Here is a 20,490-nt window from a genome sequence, read left to right as displayed (position 1 = left end):
TGATACTTCTGTCTTCCTCACTGATGTGCTTGTCATCTTCAAAAAGCCAAACATATGTACTTGTGTATGAGCAAGGATGAAGAGCAACGTAGAAATAAACAAGGACAGAATCTCAAAGGCAAGGCATACCAAGGACAAACATAGTTATGTCAGGTTTGGGTCATCGTTGGACCGAAGCACAGCCACACAGGAGACAAGAGATGCTTTAATTTGCGTTTAATACTGGCAATGGAAAACGAGAAGAAGCAACAGAACAGGGTACAAGAATAGCAAAATATGGAATTGTTCGCGAGGATACCATATGAAGATCTGGTGAAGGAGTGGATTGCTGAACCAGCTTATTAGCGGTGTGGTGGTTTTTGTGGAATTGGAGGCAGGTGTGCAGTTATGCACCTCTCCGTTCATTACCAATGGCGAAGGACACGTCTCACAGGCAGATGTGGCTCCGTCATCAGCAGCAGTGGAAGAGAACTCCCAGAACTCTCAAGGGAGCCCAGAATCCATAATGAGGGTCCAGGAAGCCTAGATGCTCTCCTCGGATGTATACCCCTTTATAGACCAGGTATTGGAACCCGCAATCTTGGCGGCATACCTGCAGCAGCCACTGTACCTACCACTGGGGATAACCATCAGCCACCTGCGGGGGATCAGAGGAGACAGTATGGCTTGATCGTGGATACGTTGTATACTCGGTGTATACGCTGGATTTAGGAGGGAAGTTGGAGGTGCACCACAGTTGTGTTGATGACATGCTCAATCTGGTCAGGGTCCAGGAACCAAGGGGCAAGTTTTCAGGATGCCACCTACAATGTAAGGCCCAAAGACAAAAGCCACAGTTGTTGGCCCACCTTGCCCATGGAAACAGTGCACATGCTTCATGAGGAGCTTTGCTGTCTGTCCTAGGATGGTAGACAATGCAGCTGCTGTGGCCCCACTTGAGCACCTGGATTCGTACCACATCGGCAACATAGAGCTGGTTGGAGGGTCCAGTCCCAGGGTCTGGCTTGGTATGAGGTGTTCACCTGACCAATGCCTTGGCCTTTTTGGTGATCTCCCAATAGCAACAGAAGATCTGGTCAGCATGGACCCAGCAGCAATTGGTAGACCAGCGACAGAGCCTTTTTGTCATCTAGACACTGCAAGCCCACCAAGTACAGGAGCCATTGCTCATTGAACATACCCAGCATCTCACCCAGGCTGCGGCGGTGGAGCGAAACGTCACAGATGTATAGAGGTCGCAGTCTGGCCAGCTCCAGCAGCTCACCCAACAGCAAATGATCCTCATCAACCAGATTAGCACTCTGATCTCCCAGCTCACTGCGCTGGGTGCCACTGCTCCATCAAACCCTACACCAACCCCTGTATCAACGCTTCTGCCTGAGAGCCAGCATTGGCTAGTCCTACGACAGAGGGTTCTCAGAGTATCACGGCTTCATGCTGCAGTGTGGTTTTGTGTCTTTGACCTCAAACCCAGCAGATTCTGGTCCAGTGCAGCCAAGATATCTTATATCCCCACCCAGACCACTTGTAAGGGGCTCTGGTGTATCCAGTCTTACCACAGTTTGAACCCAGCCAGAGGAAAACAGCTATACGGTGTTCAGGCTAGTGTTTCAGGTTAGTGATCTGTATGTTGCTTGATGATACAGGTTCCAGGCCCCTACACCCAAGATAGGGTGCCCAACTGTTTCCGTCTACGCCGTAGAGTTCCAAACTCTCGCGGCAAACTTAGGTCGGGGAGAATTTGCTTTGTGCTGCATGTTCTGGAGGGAGCTCACGGAAGAGCTGAAGTACAAACTAGAGAGGGACAAGCTTTCAGACAAGATCCTCTGTCAGGGTTGGATTGTCTTGTCTTTGGACCCAGTCGAAGCCATGCAGGACATGAGTGATGCCTTAATGCCAAGGTTAGGCATTTAAGAGGAGAGGAGGACAGTAACAAGAAGCAACAGATAAGAGCCCAAGAATATTGATACAGAGAATTGTTTGCAAGGATACCATAGCAGTGTGGAGGCAATTGCGGGATTGGACACAATTGCTGTGGTGATTGCAGATCTGGAGGCTGGTGTGCAATGTCGCTCCTCTCCACTCGTTGCTGATGCAGGAGAGAAGGTCTTGCTCGGGACGATATGCCTGCGTCATCGGCAACTGACCCTGGAACTGAAGAGGAAGGTGCAGACACTGATCTTGGAGCATAATAAATTATCTTGATTTTTCTTTTTTTTTTCAGATAGTAACCGAAACAGCTATCCCTTTTTGTTGTAAATCATAGTTATGATAAGACTTCTAAGACTAAAATTGTTAATATGTGGCCTGTTGCCTGTTATCATGATAAAGGGTTTTCTGTGGCTGACCTTGCAGGTCTTTACAAACCCATATGACTAAATCTACACAGGCGCCCCTTCTCTTATGGTATCATGATTTCAAATTAACAAGCTGCTTCATACTAGCATTTTTGGTGCCGCTTTATATTATATTTCACATAATATGTGGTTTTATTGTCTGTCAGGTGATCACATGCATAAATAGTCAATTATGCAAATCCAAAAAAAAATAATTTATACAAAAATAATTCCCCCAGATGTGGCAGAGAACTAGAATATTGCCTACATTACATTGATTGCTGAATGAAGACAAGAAACATATTGGAACCAAAAGATTAGCCTTTTTTCCTGTTAATAACTACAAAACAATGTACCCAGGGTATATTATTTTCTGATGTCTTACCAAGAGCCAGCACCCTCTAACCTATTTTTAAATTTTTCTGAGTTTAGAAACTTCTGCTATCTGCCCACTGTTCACACCGTCTCTGTTATTCACCACATTGGCTACCTTAAGAAATAAGCTTTCAAACCAACCTAAAATTGCCACCACTGAACATATGAATTATTTCCATATCTCTATGATTTCCTTTATCACAAACTTCGTATTCAAAATAAGCACATAACACTTTAAACATCATTGACTGCTACATTTAAACATCTGTAAGTCTGTAAACTCTCAGTACCTTTGTCTACATACTAATTTTGAATTAAACTGGGCTTTTCCCTAAGATTCTAGACAATATTATAATAAATGTTTTCATTTAAGGTCAGTTGGGTAAGGAGGAGGAGGAATTGCAGTTGTTGCAAAAGGGCAAACTTTCCATGAATTCACATTTTGCTAAAAGCTCAAGATAGTTTAATTTATTGTTTTGATCTTTAATTTTGGAAATAATTATGGAGGATCTCTCTTCAGGTTATTTACAAACTCAAATGAGCAAAATTTTAATAAGCCTTTCAAGTCTACATTAATTGACCACAGACTTAAGAAATCCCATGGATCGATCGTTCTTTGCTCTTGAAGTCGGTGACCATTATCCCCTTGAAAACATCAGAAACACTGAAACCTATTCTCTTTTTTTTTGTTTAGTTAGAAAAGTGCTGGAATAACATTAGGTCTTGTAAAATGAGAGGTGCTTTTGTATTCTTCCATCACCACATTTCAAGTCTTCCTTCTTCCTCTCTTCTGAGGCTACAAGAAGGATATCCTGGTCCCTCCCATCCAGGCATTAATTAATGAATGGAGAATGGTCTGCGTGTGCTCTATTCATTTTAAATATTAAGCAGAAATCCCCAACCGACAATTCTCCTTGTTTTTTTGACATATAAAGTGAAGAGTGAGTAGGAGGAGGAGGCTAAAATAGTGACTTCAACAAGATGAGTAGGAGTTGGTTAGTTGGACAGCTGTCTGGTGGGAGTAAATAGGGAAAAGGATCTTTTCTATTAAAGATGGAGAACATATATGAAAATTAGCTCTTGAAACCGATAACGAGAGGAACGGAGTTGTTTAAGTTGTCATGTAACTCCCTCCAGATAAGTTATTTCTCCAAAAAACATTGACTAAAAGGACTAAAGAATCACTTCAGACCATTTGCAAGAGTTCTGGTTGCTCCTGCAGTCGCACAAAAAATAGCAACACTTATGCACATACTTGTATGTGATGAGTCATGACTCATGTCTGTCTTTTAGTTCTGTAGCAAAATCAGCAGGGGCTGAAATCATGAGTATTTTCCAATCAGCTTGACTTGTTGCAGTGTGAAAAGCAGTTTTGACTCACCAAGCATTTAGCATCTGTCATGAACTGAAAATCCCACAAAAGTCATACACAATGACCCCACCCCATCTTTTAGAATTTTCTCACTTCTCTCCTGAATGCATTTACACAAATCTCCTTCCTTCTTCCTTTACTTCCACTTCATGTTTCCTGCTGTCTGCTGTCCATCCTCACCCATTTGTTATTGTTCTGCTTTTCTTCCCGCTCTTTTCCTCTACTCTTCTGAGAAGACAGACTGAATGTGACACAGTGAAGTAATTGCCCTTCCACTTCCATGTTGACTCCTGATGTGATGAGTGTCAGCTTAAAGGCAGATAAATGTCAGCATACTTTCAGCTGGTATAATAGAATATTCAAACACATTTTAAAGCAACCATCGCTGTAATTTTTAAAGCTCCCCCTCCCCTCCCTTGCATAGTTTCACCTTTATTGTAAAGTAGATTTGGGAGAACCTGACTGTTTACCGTTCTGCACACTCATTGATGACTTGTGAAATTGAATTAGCAACCTTGTATTGTCTTAGAGGCTGTGTCTCTCAGCCCCTGTGTTGTGGAGCTGTTATGATAAGAGGCAACACCTATCTAGAGAGTCACCTTGGGGATATAACTGGAGGAAGGAGAGAAAAAAAAGAACAGTGAAAGAGCAGACAATGAATCGAAGGCAGGAGTAAAGTAGCTTGCCACTGGGATGTTGTTGAAAGAATAGAGGTCCGACTAGCATGGAGGTAAACGTGGACAGAGCCTGAAGGAAGGAGAACATCTTTGATAATAATTATCCTTCTTTCATAGCAATGCTCCATCTCTAAACCAGAAAACAGAAGAGAAATGTACATGTTTTTGTTCCTGTGAGTGTACACATGCTCACTAAAGTTTTTGGTGATTCAGAAACTCCGTAATAAAAACATAATAGAATTAAGAAACAGAGAAATGGGATTTGTACAAATAATGTGGTGTTAGCAAACCATAAATTGCCTTAATGTTTTTGTCATTGCCTTACTGTTTTTTTTCTTTTGAATATGATTTGACCACATTCTTTCACGTTCCAAGAGGTAGTGTGAGTACCTACACACAGTCAAGCATATGCATTTGGTTAACATAACTATATTTGTGATCGCTTGCTCCATACATGCTTTGCAAATACTGTTTCTGTAAGACTGAGGGCAAATAACAAATTAGACAGAAGCAACACCATTCAATACAAATCTATAACAACACAGATTTTAACACCGTAACTTAACTCACGTCACAGCACATCAAATTATCCACTGCAACAACCACTCTTTCGGGTTTCTAATCGTGAGGACCTCGATCAATAATTATTCATGTCGTTACACTTACATTTCACCTGAAGAAAGATCTTTGACTTGGCCATGTGACTACAAAGACGCAAACACAGACACATACACACACACACACACACACACACACACACACACACACACACACACACACACACACACACACACACACACACACACGCATTAACATTTAATTTGAGGTTAGATTCATCCTCTGGGGACAAAAGTGTGTGACAGCTGCATATTATCGCACCCGCATCTTACCATGAGCACTGTAAGCTACTTGCAGATAGCTTGTTTCATCCCAGTCATCTGAAAAAAAATGTCTCTAGGTATGCCTGGTTAACTCACAATTGTGAGGTTTTACAAAATGTGTGACATCCTTTTTCTCAGGAATAAGTATGGTACCAAACAATTAATTGACAGGATGAAAAAGAACCATTAGCAGTAATGTCAATTGTTTTACTTTTGTGCTTTTTAATATTAAGTGGGGAAAATAGAGGTGAAGCAACATGATGAAAGATGGTTCGTCTGCAACAATGCAGAGTTGCCCAAGGCATTGCGGCTACAGCAGCAGCAGAAACTGCAGTCTCTTTCAGCTGCATGAAATGAAGCCATTTAGAGGGGGGGGGGGTGAGATGGCAAGGGAGATGCATTGCAGTGAAGAGAGCAGCTAGAGAGTAGATAGATGGGTGGATGGAAGGATTAGAAGTAGAGCTTGTCAAGCATTCAGAACACGCATTCTCCCCTACATGGCTACCTCAAGGTGCCCTTCACACATGAGTCCATGTGTACCCACACACATTAACAGCAGCACTCATACTCAGTCTAACCAAGTACGGTTGAAAAAATCCAGGAAATCTGAGATCCTATTTCTTGATTTTCCCACTCAAGAAAACCTTGGCTTTCATCCACTAAACCATTAGTTCATTGCATGCAAGATATAAAAAGTCATCCACCCAGAGGATACGCTAAAACTGGCTTTGGAGTAGAAAATAACCTTGTAGCCTGATCCAGTAAGATTGGGCATTCAAAAAGAGAGCAGTTTGGTCCTCTGTGATGAATGATGAAAAAAAAAAAAAAGCATTAGTTCACTTTTATTTTTTACCAATTTTTTTACCTATTTTTTACCTTTGCCATAGTCTTTTAGAGAATTTAATTTGACAACAATAATGTCTAAGTGTTCTTTTACCCTGTCTGGATTGAGCTGAAGCAATAGCTGGCCACTCTTCATCCAGTCTCTTCCTTTCCTGTCTCATAGATAACAGTTTTTCGGATGGGGTCAGAAGGTCACCAAGACATTGACCTTGCCATCCTGACCGCATTACTTAAAGGTAGGTGCCTGTGTGTGTTAATGTTAGTGTATACGTGTGTGTTTGTGCGTGTATGTGCTTCAAGAGGTATCCACAGTAAGTGATATGTGTTTCACAGTCATCCTCCAGGGATGTTATTATTTGGATGCTTCTGCTCACAGAATGGGGTGAAATCCTTTTAGAATGTGCATCTTCCACTGTCCTACTATGTTCAAAGATCACAGCTCTGCCTTTACTTTTACAGTTTCTCGCAATGGAGTAAAAACAGGCCTCTGACATATCATTCTGGTATACTAAATGTAAAAGCTGACATCTCCTTACAAGCCTTTGGTATTACATCAATGTCATATATCAATCTTAAAAATGTTGTCCTGTCCAGTATTGGTGTGGTATTTCACTTTTTTCAGCTCTTGAAAATCATGCATGAACGCGTAAACTTTAAGTGACATATATAAGAATGATAATTCAATTCAATTCAATTTGTGACCTCTACAAAAAGCTTGTATTTGTTAAAATCAACATTCAAAATTGACATAATTTTCACATCATCTCCTTGTCAACTAAAAATTGGCATCATGTTAACATCTCCATGTTTTTTCAGAATAATGCAGTAACATTATTGTGTGTTACAGCAATTGTGGTAGATAAAGATAAAAAAAACATCATTTGAATTTTTTAAATTATTTGTTTTAAAATTAGATGGATTAATGGATTGATTGAAATAGATGGACTAATCACATCATACACTGAGGCACCTAAAATTAAGGGTATAACACAACTATGTGACTATTCTACAAAGAATATACTCATTCTAAATATTAGATTTAGCCACGACTAGGACAAAGCTGACTAACAAATCTGCAAATTTGTCAAAAGCAGACAGTGAGATTAGCCTCAAGAACCGTTGGTACTCCCCCTCATTTCCCATCACCCCGTCTTCTCATACTCTTCCTTTCACAGACAGAGACGCACAAACACACATGCGCACATGAACACACACACAGAGAATCATAGATTTATGGATCCATACTTTCGACTGGTTGTTCAGTAGTTTGTATTGATCTTGGTTGCATGATTCCTCCTCTCAGGTCTGCAGCAGTTTGTATGCTTAGTCTCGCAAACAGCCTTACAGGGAAAAGTTCGGAGGACAGAGGGAAAAAAAGAATGTATTTCATGAGTTGAAGTCAAAATGGATTTTCAGTCCATGCATCAGATGCTTGATCTTTTGCTTCATTCAAGACACTTTCTCGATACCCCTCTTTTGAAAACACAATCGATTTATGAGTTCTCTTGTTTCTATCTCGTCATTGATCTTATATTTGAATTAACTTCTCTGCACTATTAATTTCTCAATTTGAGAAGACATGGCATTTACACCCATGACAAGAGAAAAAGATGTAAATGAAAGCAGGAAATTGAAGAAGGTAAAGGAAAGAGTGACGTGCCTGAAAAGGAGGCAACATGTATGCTAAATAAAATGAGGTTCACTTTGCATATAAGGCTTATTCTGTCGCTGAGTGAATGAGACACATGAAGGCTTCCAGTGTAAAATAAAATCCTGCCAATGTCACATCCTCATATTCTTTCATAACAGTGGATTAAACCTCTGCGCTGAAAAACTAAGCTTCTGCCTGAAGCCCAACAAAACAGTGCAGCAGGAACAACACAACAAGAGTGAATGTGTATGAGATACCGATTTTAATGAGTGTTTCCAGAACAGGAAATGAACCAAAACTAAGACGCGTGCTGGGGAGGAGGTTGCTTCCATTGACTGATTGCTGTCTACTATATTCAGTTACTTGAGGATTGGGTCCATAAAGTCACCTCACCACAGTTCAGCATGCCTTCAGGCAGAACAGGATTTGCTGAGGCAAAGGCGCACTGACTTAAATCAGCTACTTATTTAATTGGCTGAAATCACATAGTGGCTTTCCAGTACTTCTGTACAGCCCATGAAGCTGGAAGAGGCTGAGCAGTTGCAATTCTAGCTTGCTTATCAAAATTATTGTCTTGTCTACATGCAAGGAATTATAATTTATTGAAGAATACATTGCTCAGTCTAATGATATTATGTCTTAGTTTCTTAGTTTTAGGTAACTCTTGCTTGTGGATATGTGCATTATTTATGTTTATGGTTAGTTGTTGTTACTGTGAATGGATCTTCCTGTATTGTTAAGACTTCAACAAATAAAATTGCAGCACTTGCTATTCCATGCTCGTGTAAATTTATCATTGTAGCTTTTGTATATTATTTTTTTATAGTGAAGAAAGTTTGCACATGGTCTTTACTTATCAGTGTATGTGAAAACTGCCTTGTATGTGAAAACACTGATCTACACAGTGAGAAGTGAAACTGAAATATCTTGCAACTGAGAAAACTAGAGATAGAAATGTAAACATTTTATTCTTTTCCACTAAATGTGATAACAAAACATTGTCAGGTAGATTACAAATCACAATAACACCCAAAACAGATAAATAGAAATGGAACATCATGTAATTGGTGTGTTGGTAGACTTTGCATCACATTGTTGGTGAGTAAAAATCCAAAACATTTCTTCTTTCAGGTGCAAACGCTTCTGCTCCTGACCAGCTGAGTTTGGCTCTGGCATGGAACAGAGTCGACATCGCCCGCAGTCAGATCTTTATTTATGGACAGCAATGGCCTGTAAGAAACATACACATAACAATACAACAGATATGTCAACAGGATTCGCAGGGCTTGGGTTAAACTTAATTACATTATTCATGATTATTGATACAGGTTTCCAGCAGTGCTTCTAAAAGTATGTGATGATGAGGAGGAAAACTTTAGAAAGTCAATAGCAAAGCAAAGCTCAGGATCAGCCATTTGTAAAGGGCCCTAGATTTGATAGTAATCTAATACTACAAGAACTCTATATTAAAAAGTAAATGAGTTCAAAAATAAATTTGCTTTATTTTGTACGTGTAGTCCTCCGGTGAAAATATGAAATAGGCCAAAGGACATCAATCCATTTTACGGATTCCATTTTTATTACTTTCTAGATTAAGTGTGGCTCTACTGATGAGTATTGAATATATATATCGCAGTACATAAAGCACTCAAATATTCAATACTGTATTGATCGGTCAAAGTAAAGATATTTCAAATTGAGAGTAGTAAAACAACAAATTGCAGAACTTTTTTTATTTCACAACTTAGTGCAATGGTGTCTTAATGTATGCTGTATGAATTGCATAATTTTTTTTGCCTGAACTTTGGTTTCTGTAGGTTGGCTCTTTGGAGCAGGCAATGCTCGATGCCTTAGTTCTGGATAGAGTGGACTTTGTGAAGCTGCTGATTGAAAATGGAGTCAGCATGCACCGTTTCCTCACACTCTCAAGGCTTGAGGAGCTATACAACACGGTAATAGCAACTAGATATCTTAAATTGACCCAGTTTGCCAAGCAGTATGCATGGCTGAATTCATTTTTGTAAATTTCAAGTGTTGTCAAAAGCGCTCATGGTCAGTTCTTATATCATTTTCTCTGTTTGTTATTCAACAGAGGCATGGACCATCCAACACGCTGTACCACCTCGTGAGAGATGTCAAAAAGGTATGTCCATCAGTCGTGTCACTTTTAACTGTGCCTTTCTACAGGTACACCATAAGGTAGAGGTGTAACGCTATCGAACCGTATCACAGCTTTTACTGGCAAACAATTATGATCCATGGATATAAAGTACAAACATCAATATCTATGTGTTGTCCGCTTTGCAGCATTTAAAATTTTATCTGCACTCCAGTTTGAATTCCATTCTACACAAGGTGGAGGATCACAGCATTAACATATTGCTGCCGCTAGCATACTTTGAGTAATAGTATTAATTACACTTCGTTGTCAATAGGGTTATGAAAGTTGACCCAACAAATGTATTTAATATTTAAATGATATATAAAATATCAATAACTTCTGTGAGAACATGGATTTGTAAAAATAAAAAAAAGGCCCTGCAGAATCCAGTAATAAGACCAAATTGTATAGTTGTAATTCTTGATGTTTTGAAAAAACCTTTAAATCATCAGCTAAACGAAAGTGATGTGGGATCAAGGTGTGATAAAACTTGTGAATTACATCCCTGCCTTATGAGAATGTTGGCTTAATGTATATATTAAAGACAACATGTGTGACTACATAATGTCTTAGTTGCTTTTTTGCTGTTTGTTGTGTTACTATGCTTATATTTGTTTGCCTAACCTTTTATAGTTCACGTTGCTTCTAACAGCAAATAGAGGCTGGCATCTCTCTTTCAGCTGGAGCTGCAGGCTGCAGTGGCTTTGTAGAGCTATGCACGATTCTCATGCCTATCATGACTCTTATGTCGTGTTCACTATTTACATTATTCTTTCTCTAAGGCACGCCATACCACTGCAAACAATACATGTATTAAATATAATTTTATTTGCAGACTTTGAATTTTAGAAAACTGAGACTGCAGTGGAATGAACGTTAGGCTGAAAAGGAATAACTGAGCAGACACCAATTGTGCTCATTTCATTTTTGCTTGGTTACAAAAAATATAGATTATTTTTATTTTTACACATTTTAATTATCAATGCTTTTTTTGACCTTTGCTTTCGCTAAAGAAATGTGAATAACGAAAATGTATTTTTTTTCATATTGAAGCTATTTGATTACGATTAACCATATTTGCCTTACTTCAAAGATAATTTGATGACATAGACAAGAACTGTGATTTGATGAAAAACAAAAATCTTCCAATTGTGTTTTCTTTTTTTGTTTAGTTTGCCTTGATGTATATGTCACACTTCTTGATTATTATCAGTGATAAAATAGCAGCCTGGAAAAGTACACACAGGCCTTAACCTCATGCCAATTAAGAGTAATCACACTTGTGAGGGATGATGAAAAGGTCAGCAGTATTACCATTAGCACTGAGAGGTGTTCATTAATTAAAGTATTACTGATTATAGTAACACTGCATGCTCATTGGGGAAATGCTTAAAAGACTAGATGCAGCAATCACTCCTTTTTTGACCCCAGCCTGTCTTCAAACAAAACAGAGGTTTGAACGGGGTCTGGAGAATCTATGTTGTTCCATTTTACGAGCCTGCAATATACAGTCATGCATTCCCATGCTTTTTAGTTCAGCTGTTTGTTATACAGCAAGTATGGATTACTGTTGGCCTGATTCTATGTGGTTGTATGTATTTTATAGGTATTCTCCAGATTGAGTTCCTATCTCATTACTGTTTCTTGCTCACTCACCTTTGTAGACTGTGGTTTCTGCATTTGAAAAACTGCTCACTCTGATTAAGACAGAGGTAGTTCTTCAACTTCTGTAAAGGATAAATCCTTTACAGCAGAATCATTAGACATGACGTGTAGACCTCAGTTTCTCAAGTGGAAATTGACATGTAGGAAACTGCACAGTGGATAAACAAAGTAATTTCATGGCCCATGTTTGGCCCATGGTGATTTTATGTCTCAGGAAGGGAAAAAAAATTAAAATATAATCTTGGAGATGTATGTCTTGGTGGGCTTTTATTAAAGACAATCTAAGCTGAGTAGACCTTAACAAAAAGAGAACTGAAATAAGCTACGAGTACTGACAACAATGTGGTCCAAAAAGTCCACTTCAGTCAATAACTTCATACCCCGATGATTAGGATTTTTAGTCTGCAAAACCCTCCTGGTGGGCAGCAATTCAGCTCAACTGCACCTACATACGTACACTATTAACATAATAATAACGTGTCAAACATTCTCAGCCGAATTCATAGAAAAATAATTCTAATGCCCCACTAATGCCTCATTGGTATAATCCATGGATACCAAACACGGATAAGGATGATGACGTAACAAATAGTAATTTCCACCATCTGTAAATGAACAGAAGCCACTGCGGGTGTCTAATTCCAAGTCATGTCAAACTCCTCTGACAATTTAATATTTTAAAGTCCTCAAAGTAATTGGTAAATGTCATAAATCACTGTTTCTACATTGATCTCTGACAGCTGATTGTGGAGCAGGGAAAGATGTGAAAACAGGTTAGGGACATAGTGAGTTCTTGTTGAACTTCTCATTCTTACAAGAACTGTTCCCTCCAACTGTTGTATGCCTTTTTTTCTTTCGATACTCCAGGATCATTTTGCTCTGAACTGTTTTGTCACAGGTCAAAACCATGCTACCTTTGATATTTCATCATTAAGTGCCTTTCCCTAAATGTTGCAGTAAACATGAGTGTTTAACCTACACATCTTTGTCCTCCTATCTACTAATTATAATTTACCATTTGTGCTATAAGACATGGTTACATTGGTCGAGGCAGCCAACCCACTCCATAATGTCTCAAGTGTTTGGTCAGAGGAATATTCAGCAAAAGCTTGCAGAGGCACTGTGAAAAGGCTGTCTTATCCTCCTTCCTGTTTGACTGGGATAAAATAAGTCCAAAGCAAATAATTTTTTTCTAGGTGGTTTCCCTGCCAGCAAATAAATTAACTTTGTCTAGGTATGACATTAATAGCTGGATATTATAATTAATGAAATGAATTTTGCGATGTACTATTCCTTTTAGACCACACTGAAGTGCACTAATCTATTTTAACATTAGATATGTATTTTTTCCCAACCTTGGTTCGGTTATGGAGTCAGTTTTTGTTTGTATTGCAAAACCACAACCTGCAGATTCAGTAGAGAAAACACGGTAGGATGTAGAGTAACTGATGTAGGTCAAAGGAATAGTGGGGGGTCAAGATAATGTCCGCAGTATCCAAGGTTTAGGATTTGGAAACAATTGTTGACAAGGCTATAGTCTTCACATAAAAAGACTTCTATCGCCTTTGCAACCCTCCTCCCTCCCCCATTATAATAGTTATCTGTCTGTCTCTACATGATATTGCTCCTCTCTTCCAGGCTAATAAGCCATTACCAATTCTTCTTTTTTATTTGCTGCTCTCTGTGAAGATCTAATTACATCCCTTACTGAAAAAAAATGATCAATCTTTTTTACCTTTCTGACTGTCTGTTGACGTTGTTGGTTTTCATTCTCTCTTCATTTTATGCCAGTCAAGGCAAAACACAGATTTCATCTGTGTCTTCCGCCTAATAAGATACAAACTTTTGAAATTTGATATATTTTACATAACAAAAACAATTGTCAAACAATCATCTGCAGTTAAAAAGAATTTTCCAAAGTTAAATAACCATCTGGTTAGGACAGCACTCAAAAGAAAAGGCTGGAAGAGAGATCTTACCTGAGAATTCTTGTGTTCCTCATTGCCCTGATCATGCTTTTCGTGCGGTATACTCACTGACATTGTGTTCTTCCCAAGCGAGAGTATCCAGGGTTCAGTTGGATCTACTTCAAGGTGAATCCAATAATCATGTTTACTTTCATAGCCAAAAACAGTTTTATGGATTTTGTTTAAGTGAATGGCTGTGAGATTTGATTTATACTAATGTTCCTTTGTTTATGTTCCCTTAATAATCAATTGGCAAGAGTTACCACTGGTTAACATGATTGGTTTTCTAGGGAAATCTGCCTCCAGACTACCGCATCAGCCTCATTGACATTGGACTGGTTATTGAATACCTAATGGGTGGAGCATACCGCTGCAACTACACAAGGAAGAGATTCAGGACTTTGTACCACAACCTCTTTGGACCAAAGAGGGTGAGTGAAATATTCTCATCTGCATGAAAATGTCACTTTTAAAAGCTTTTTAACATGGATTGTTGGATACACAATAAACTCTGGGGTTGAATTTTCCCAGATGAGAAAAAGATTGGAAACGTAAGATATTTTTTATAGAATGACTGAAATTACAGTTTGTCGACCCAAGGACAGAAATTAATTCAGGTGTGCATTCAGTAAATTCAAATGTACACTGAAAATTGCATTTGTTGGCTGATTGAGTAGGAGGTTATTAATAATAATGAAAATAATAAAAATAGATGCTTTCCATAACACAAGAAGTAGAAATAAGAGCAGGAAACAATGAATGAAAAAAATCATCTATTCATTCACATATCATCTATTCTGCTTATCCTCACCATAGAATATTGTAGACATGTCAGCAGCATATTGTATCATGTATGCTGTTTTTTGATGACTTGATCTTTTGCAAAGGCAACAATTTGCAGTAGTTAAGAAGATGTCAGACTGTAAAGTGGAAACCTCTATGGCTCGATGAACATCAAATTTGTCACCCAAAGAATGTCATAATCTTGTAAATGTCATCTTTTTTAGGCAAGCAATTGAGTCAACATAAATCTCCACATATTTTCAGACACTAAAGAAAATCATACAAAGAAAGTGACCATAATCAAGCTGTCAGTGAGTTTCCTGCTTTCCTTAAAGTGACCAATCTTGCAATAAAACAGTTCCAAATTTGTAATAGACCTCATTACCAAGATGATAGTTTCATTAAAATTATAGTCTCAGTTTGTTTACTAAAAATCCAATAAACACTGGGCAATCAAGCCTTGATAGCTTAGTATTGTTGCAAATCAATCTCAGAAAGCACTTACTAGTATCTAATGCTGAAAAAAAGTCTTTGGCATAAACAAAATACACACAAAGGCTGCTCTATTAATATGTCCATTTGAAAGCTAATGTAATGTGGCTTCACCTACATTCTTTGAGGTTTTCCTGCAACTGTGTGGACCCCTGCTGGTGAGGCCCGCCTCCCCATTGGAAGTGTTTTGTGTAACAAATTCCACACATCTACATCTACAATTATCAAACATTCATTCAACAGCTGGGCAAACATTCGTAATCCTGCCTTCATCTTTCACTCTCACCTCACAAAGAGTGATCAAGAAAAAAGTGTTATGTTCCAGTTCAAACCCATGAACATGGGTTGCACAACCAAAGAAGTGATTACATTAATAACAAAGTGCATATTCAATACAGGATGAGGAATATATTGTAACCTGATGTATAATTCCTATTTCCCAGAAGACTGGTCTTAAAAAATGCAAACCACTGCTGGCATTGAGCTATGTTAGTGCTTGATGGTAAACCTGTGCTTCCACATGAGCATCTGTTTGTGTGTGTGTGTGTGTGTGTGTGTGTGTGTGTGTGTGTGTGTGTGTGTGTGTGTGTGTGTGTGTGCGCGCACATGTGCATGCATGCGTGCGTGTGTGTCTCTCTCTCTTTTTATGTACATGTGTGCTGTTTTATCGTTTTATCCTAATGTAAGTATGCAGTGAAAGTGACAAAGCACCTGGAAAGACGCAGATAAACCAAAGGCAAAGACTCGGACTGAAACTGAGCAAAAAGGCTAAATGAGAGAGAGAGTCGGTTCCAATTTAAATATGGTTTCCAAGATGAAATGAATGTGCAGTTATATGCACGTATAGACACACAAACACATGTTAACAAAGAACAAAGCCTTTTAATAGATGCAGATATCTGAAATCCCCAAAGGAGACCAGTTATTTTTACCAACTTAGATGATGGCTCATGAATGCATAATTCATACATGCCCTGCTTTAATACAGATATGCAGTACTGTACACTCTGTTTTAATACATGCAAACACGCAACAGCAAGAGGTGGTTGCTATATGCTTGCTATACTGTCATTTATATTAGCACAAAAAGCTCTCTCCTCCTGTTGCTTTCCATTGCTCAACTGAACACCGATGGCATTTCCCTCAGAATATGTGTCAGTTTGCGCTTTGCTTGGATAGTAACTTATTCTATTAAATATTTTCTACAAGGTGCTGTTATGTTTGTTTATGTGTGTGTTGCTTTTCTAGCCCAAAGCCCTGAAACTGCTGGGGATGGAGGTGAGTGTGTCATCATGGTTACTTTACAGTCACCCCTTTGCTGTTCCTCAACCCTAATCTGACTCTATCCCTCCCTCAAAATATATTTCAGTATATTGTTTTTTTTTATACGTATATTCCTCGAAGTAAATAAATAAATAAACAAAATTAAATGCCCTCCAAATACTGAAGTTCGTACCAAGTGCCGGAGGAAAACCATGAGACATATTTATTCATTTTGCATGCGAATTGTGTTCACTATTGAGCAAGTACAACGGTCTATTTGGAGGAAAAAAAAAAAAAAAGATAAAAAAAATAAATAAAATCAGACATTTCACACTACTTTAAGAATTCAGTTTAATGAGATTATGACAACATGATTGTTCTATGTGTTTCGGATAGTATTACTATCTAACTCGCATTGACATCTATGACAGATCAGCCCAGTGATATTTAACCGAATACAGAATGACTGATCTTCAAGGATTACATAATGCATGGTTTGTGGTATCATATGTATCCGTAGTGAATACATCATAAAAATACAGCGCATAAAGCCTGTTTGAAATTTCAACTTCCTGTCAGTCCTGTTTTTGTTTGTGTTTGTGGCTGTGAACATCTGTTTCTGTTGCTCAGTGAAATACTCATTTCAGTCCACTCTACTGATTCAGTCATGATGACAACAACCTGTACATGAAAGAGAATACACTACACACAGCTGACATCAACTGATTTACATTTCTAACTAATATTTTCTACATATCCATCAAATTTCAAGCTTACTGTTGCAGAACTAGAGTGGAAATTGTTATTGTCAAGAATCATGATTAGTTTATCGGTCTTCGTGGAGGCAGCACTCTAGGGGTATGAAAAGTCAATCTACAGATGTCTACAACTGTCAGTAGCTGAAAGCAAGAAATGCTGACATGTCATTTTGACAAATACTGGCCTATTTGTTCTCCGTATTAGAAATGACCAAAAGCCTTTGGAATATCACACTTGTTAAAGAGAATAAGTAAAATAGTCCTATCAGATTGTTTTTAACTGAAAATCTGGGACAGTATTTCTTGAAGCACTCCACCGCAAAACACTGAATTCTACTATTTGCAACAGAAAACTTAAAATTAATACATAATTGGAGACCGAATATTATGGCCACTCAAAACCTGTGCATTGTGATCAAGCCATAACAAATTTCAAAGTCTTCCATCCTCATTTTATAAAATATGGAGTTCAGGACCAATATTGGATAATAATATCTGCTGGAAGCATCCATGAACCTGTGTCTCGCTTTTTTCCCTATCACACCAGGATGACATGCCAATCCGCAGAGGTCGTCAAAAAACCACACGTAAACGAGAAGAAGAGGTGGACATTGATTTGGATGACCCTGAAATCAACCATTTTCCTTTCCCTTTCCATGAGCTGATGGTATGGGCTGTGCTCATGAAACGTCAGAAAATGGCGCTGTTCTTTTGGCAGCACGGTGAGGAAGCCATGGCCAAGGCCTTAGTGGCATGTAAACTTTGTAAGGCCATGGCACATGAGGCATCTGAGAATGACATGGTTGATGACATTTCCCAGGAACTGAACCATAACTCCAGGTGGGTAACCCCATAACATCCTAACTTAAAATCGAGCATCTGTCGAGAAGATTCTGTGCTGTAAATGATTAATGCGGAGACTTCCTGGGAATCTAGACTGGAGCACTTACTGCCAAATTGTAGCACATATAGACACAGGCACACAAAAATAAACTTGCCTCCTTCCATGAAAAATGACCTGCTTAAGACGGTTCCAGGTTCCTATGGGATTTATGCGACATACATACAGATATCTAATAACATGCATTGTCGTTATTTAAGGATATGCATTTGAAGAGGAGGTAATCACCTAGAGATGAATTCTGGCTACAGAAATAACTGTTAATTGGGAGCAATTCTTTTAGATGCAACAAATAAAGCTCTGCTGTAAAAAGCCCACACTCCCCAGGACACAAAAACGTATTTTCAAAGGTCTGTCTTTGAGCTGATATGTTTTATAACTTTCCCAAAAAAAAAGAATTAGGCTGCTTTCCATCAAGGATCATTTGATTACTTACAATTTGTTTTTCTTAATTTTAACTTCATATAAATAGTCATGTTATGTATGCCAAAATTATCATGGTAGGTAGCCATTTTCCCACAAAGCATCGTCACAACTAGTGATTTATTTATTCTGCATCAAACACAACAGTGAACAATGTAAAGTCTGAATTTTCTACGAAATACCTGGACTTTTTGTAGTTAGATAGGCACATCCAGCATCATCTGTTATTCTGTCACACAGTTTGTTGATTCTGTGTACTGAATAAATGTATCTCTTAAATTGTAAATGAAAGCGTTTATAAAACTTAATTATCTGTGGATTTGGCCAGATGGCCAATGATCTCTGTGTCGGTTTTACTGCTGTTTTACTTGTGAAGACAAGACAGGGAATTTGACTGTTGATATCCCTGTGTAAATCTATATGTTCTACACATCATTTCCTAGAGAGTTTGGCCAGCTGGCAGTGGAACTCCTGGACCAGTCCTATAAACAGGATGAACAGATGGCCATGAAGCTGCTGACTTACGAGCTGAAGAACTGGAGCAACGCCACCTGCCTGCAACTGGCAGTTGCAGCCAAACATAGAGATTTCATTGCTCACACCTGCAGTCAGATGCTGTTGACTGACATGTGGATGGGACGCCTCCGTATGCGCAAAAACTCTGGTTTGAAGGTAGAGTAATTAGGGCATATGTTTGGGATAATTAAAATTCAAAGAAAAAAACCTATCACTGGATTAAATAAACTGTGTTTCAGCCTTTGGGGTTTGCGCAGGAATGCTCAAATAATTGTTTGGCAATGTACTCAATTATTTTCCTGGACAGAATACCAAATATATCACGTATTATCACGTACATTATCCTACCGGAGTACAGTAAGGTATTTTAGCTTTGTGCAGTGGCAGTATCGTAGCCTATGAGGTTTATCCAAGGCGTGATTATTGATAGTTGAAAACTTTACCCTTATTTTTGGAGGTGGCGTGGCGCAGGATGCAGACCTGAACATTCCCGGTTCAATCCCTGGTCCGTTGAAGTTTTGTCGGGCAAGACACTACTGGTTGACGTCAGTTCATGGTTCATCCATAATGGGTTCGTTGCAGAGAATGAATTTAATAAAGGATAAATTATGATTAAATATATGTTCAATGGAAAGCGTTGAACGTTATAATTAATAATTTAATGACTAAAGGTGTTTGTGGTTGTTGTGGGTCTGAAAAGGTCCCATCAGTCAACTTATTTTCCCCAAATCAGTTATTCAGAAAAAAAATATAAGATAATATTTTGGACTGAAGTATCTCAAATGTTGAAAAATGGATTTCTGGCATTGAAAATGTTCAATTCAAAGACAGACTGTGAACCCCAAAGCCAGTCACATGTCAATGTGAATCAAAGATGAGAAGAATCAGCTCGAGACCATTATGCCTACCAAGTATTTTTAAAGGCCGCGATAGAAATAACCACTTAAGTTTAAGAAATGAAGAAAAAAAAATTACATCCATATATTATACATCACAGCCCATGTGGTTAAACATCCATTCCAGTTGACTCTTCAGGCATCTTCTTGGTTATCATGTTTATCACTGTTCAACCGACTAACTGAGTGAGGTTGAAAAGTGAAGATGTAGCTGATATGTTCAAGTCTTTTGTTCATTTGTCACTTTTCCAGTTTGACAGGACCAGTAGCAAGTGCTAGAAATAACTATAAATCCAGCTTCCAACAGAGCCATGCTAAATACATAAAGCCATCATGAAAATTTAAAAATATTATTGATAATAATTAGTTATTGTTACATGCTACATGCATTTTTCCGCCATGACTTTGTAGACAGAGAGAAATAGAACATCTATTAAAAAAAAAAAAAAAAAAAAAAAACAGATTCAAAGATTACCCATGCATATTGGTGCTTTTCAAATCATTGATGCTGGAAAGTATGAGGATATTAA

The 20,490-nt window shown here is 38.4% G+C and overlaps 1 protein-coding gene and 1 pseudogene across 9 annotated transcripts in view; both read left to right on the top strand.

Annotated features, from left to right (window-relative positions):
• trpm3 (transient receptor potential cation channel, subfamily M, member 3) overlaps positions 1–20,490 on the top strand; it is a 103,417-nt gene that overhangs the window by 66,092 nt on the left and 16,835 nt on the right. For 5 of the 9 annotated variants that reach the window (XM_086174336.1, XM_086174331.1, XM_086174333.1 and 2 more), the window contains exons 9-17: positions 6,648–6,720; positions 9,267–9,367; positions 9,953–10,087; positions 10,228–10,278; positions 14,019–14,054; positions 14,219–14,359; positions 16,452–16,481; positions 17,772–18,064; positions 18,992–19,220. In XM_086174336.1, coding sequence (XP_086030462.1) covers positions 6,648–6,720; positions 9,267–9,367; positions 9,953–10,087; positions 10,228–10,278; positions 14,019–14,054; positions 14,219–14,359; positions 16,452–16,481; positions 17,772–18,064; positions 18,992–19,220 — 1,089 coding nt within the window. The remainder of the gene's footprint in view (positions 1–6,647; positions 6,721–9,266; positions 9,368–9,952; positions 10,088–10,227; positions 10,279–14,018; positions 14,055–14,218; positions 14,360–16,451; positions 16,482–17,771; positions 18,065–18,991; positions 19,221–20,490) is intronic. The other 4 variants (XM_086174337.1, XM_086174332.1, XM_086174335.1 and 1 more) reach the window with 1 other exon arrangement.
• Positions 19,434–19,516, top strand: LOC147218540 (U4 spliceosomal RNA; annotated as a pseudogene).

Source organism: Fistularia commersonii, chromosome 26 (genome assembly GCF_037954325.1).
Source record: "Fistularia commersonii isolate RoL2024-O1a breed Wild chromosome 26, RoL_Fcom_v1.0, whole genome shotgun sequence".
NCBI lineage: Eukaryota > Metazoa > Chordata > Actinopteri > Syngnathiformes > Fistulariidae > Fistularia > Fistularia commersonii.
This window is presented reverse-complemented; position numbering and strand designations above follow the sequence as displayed.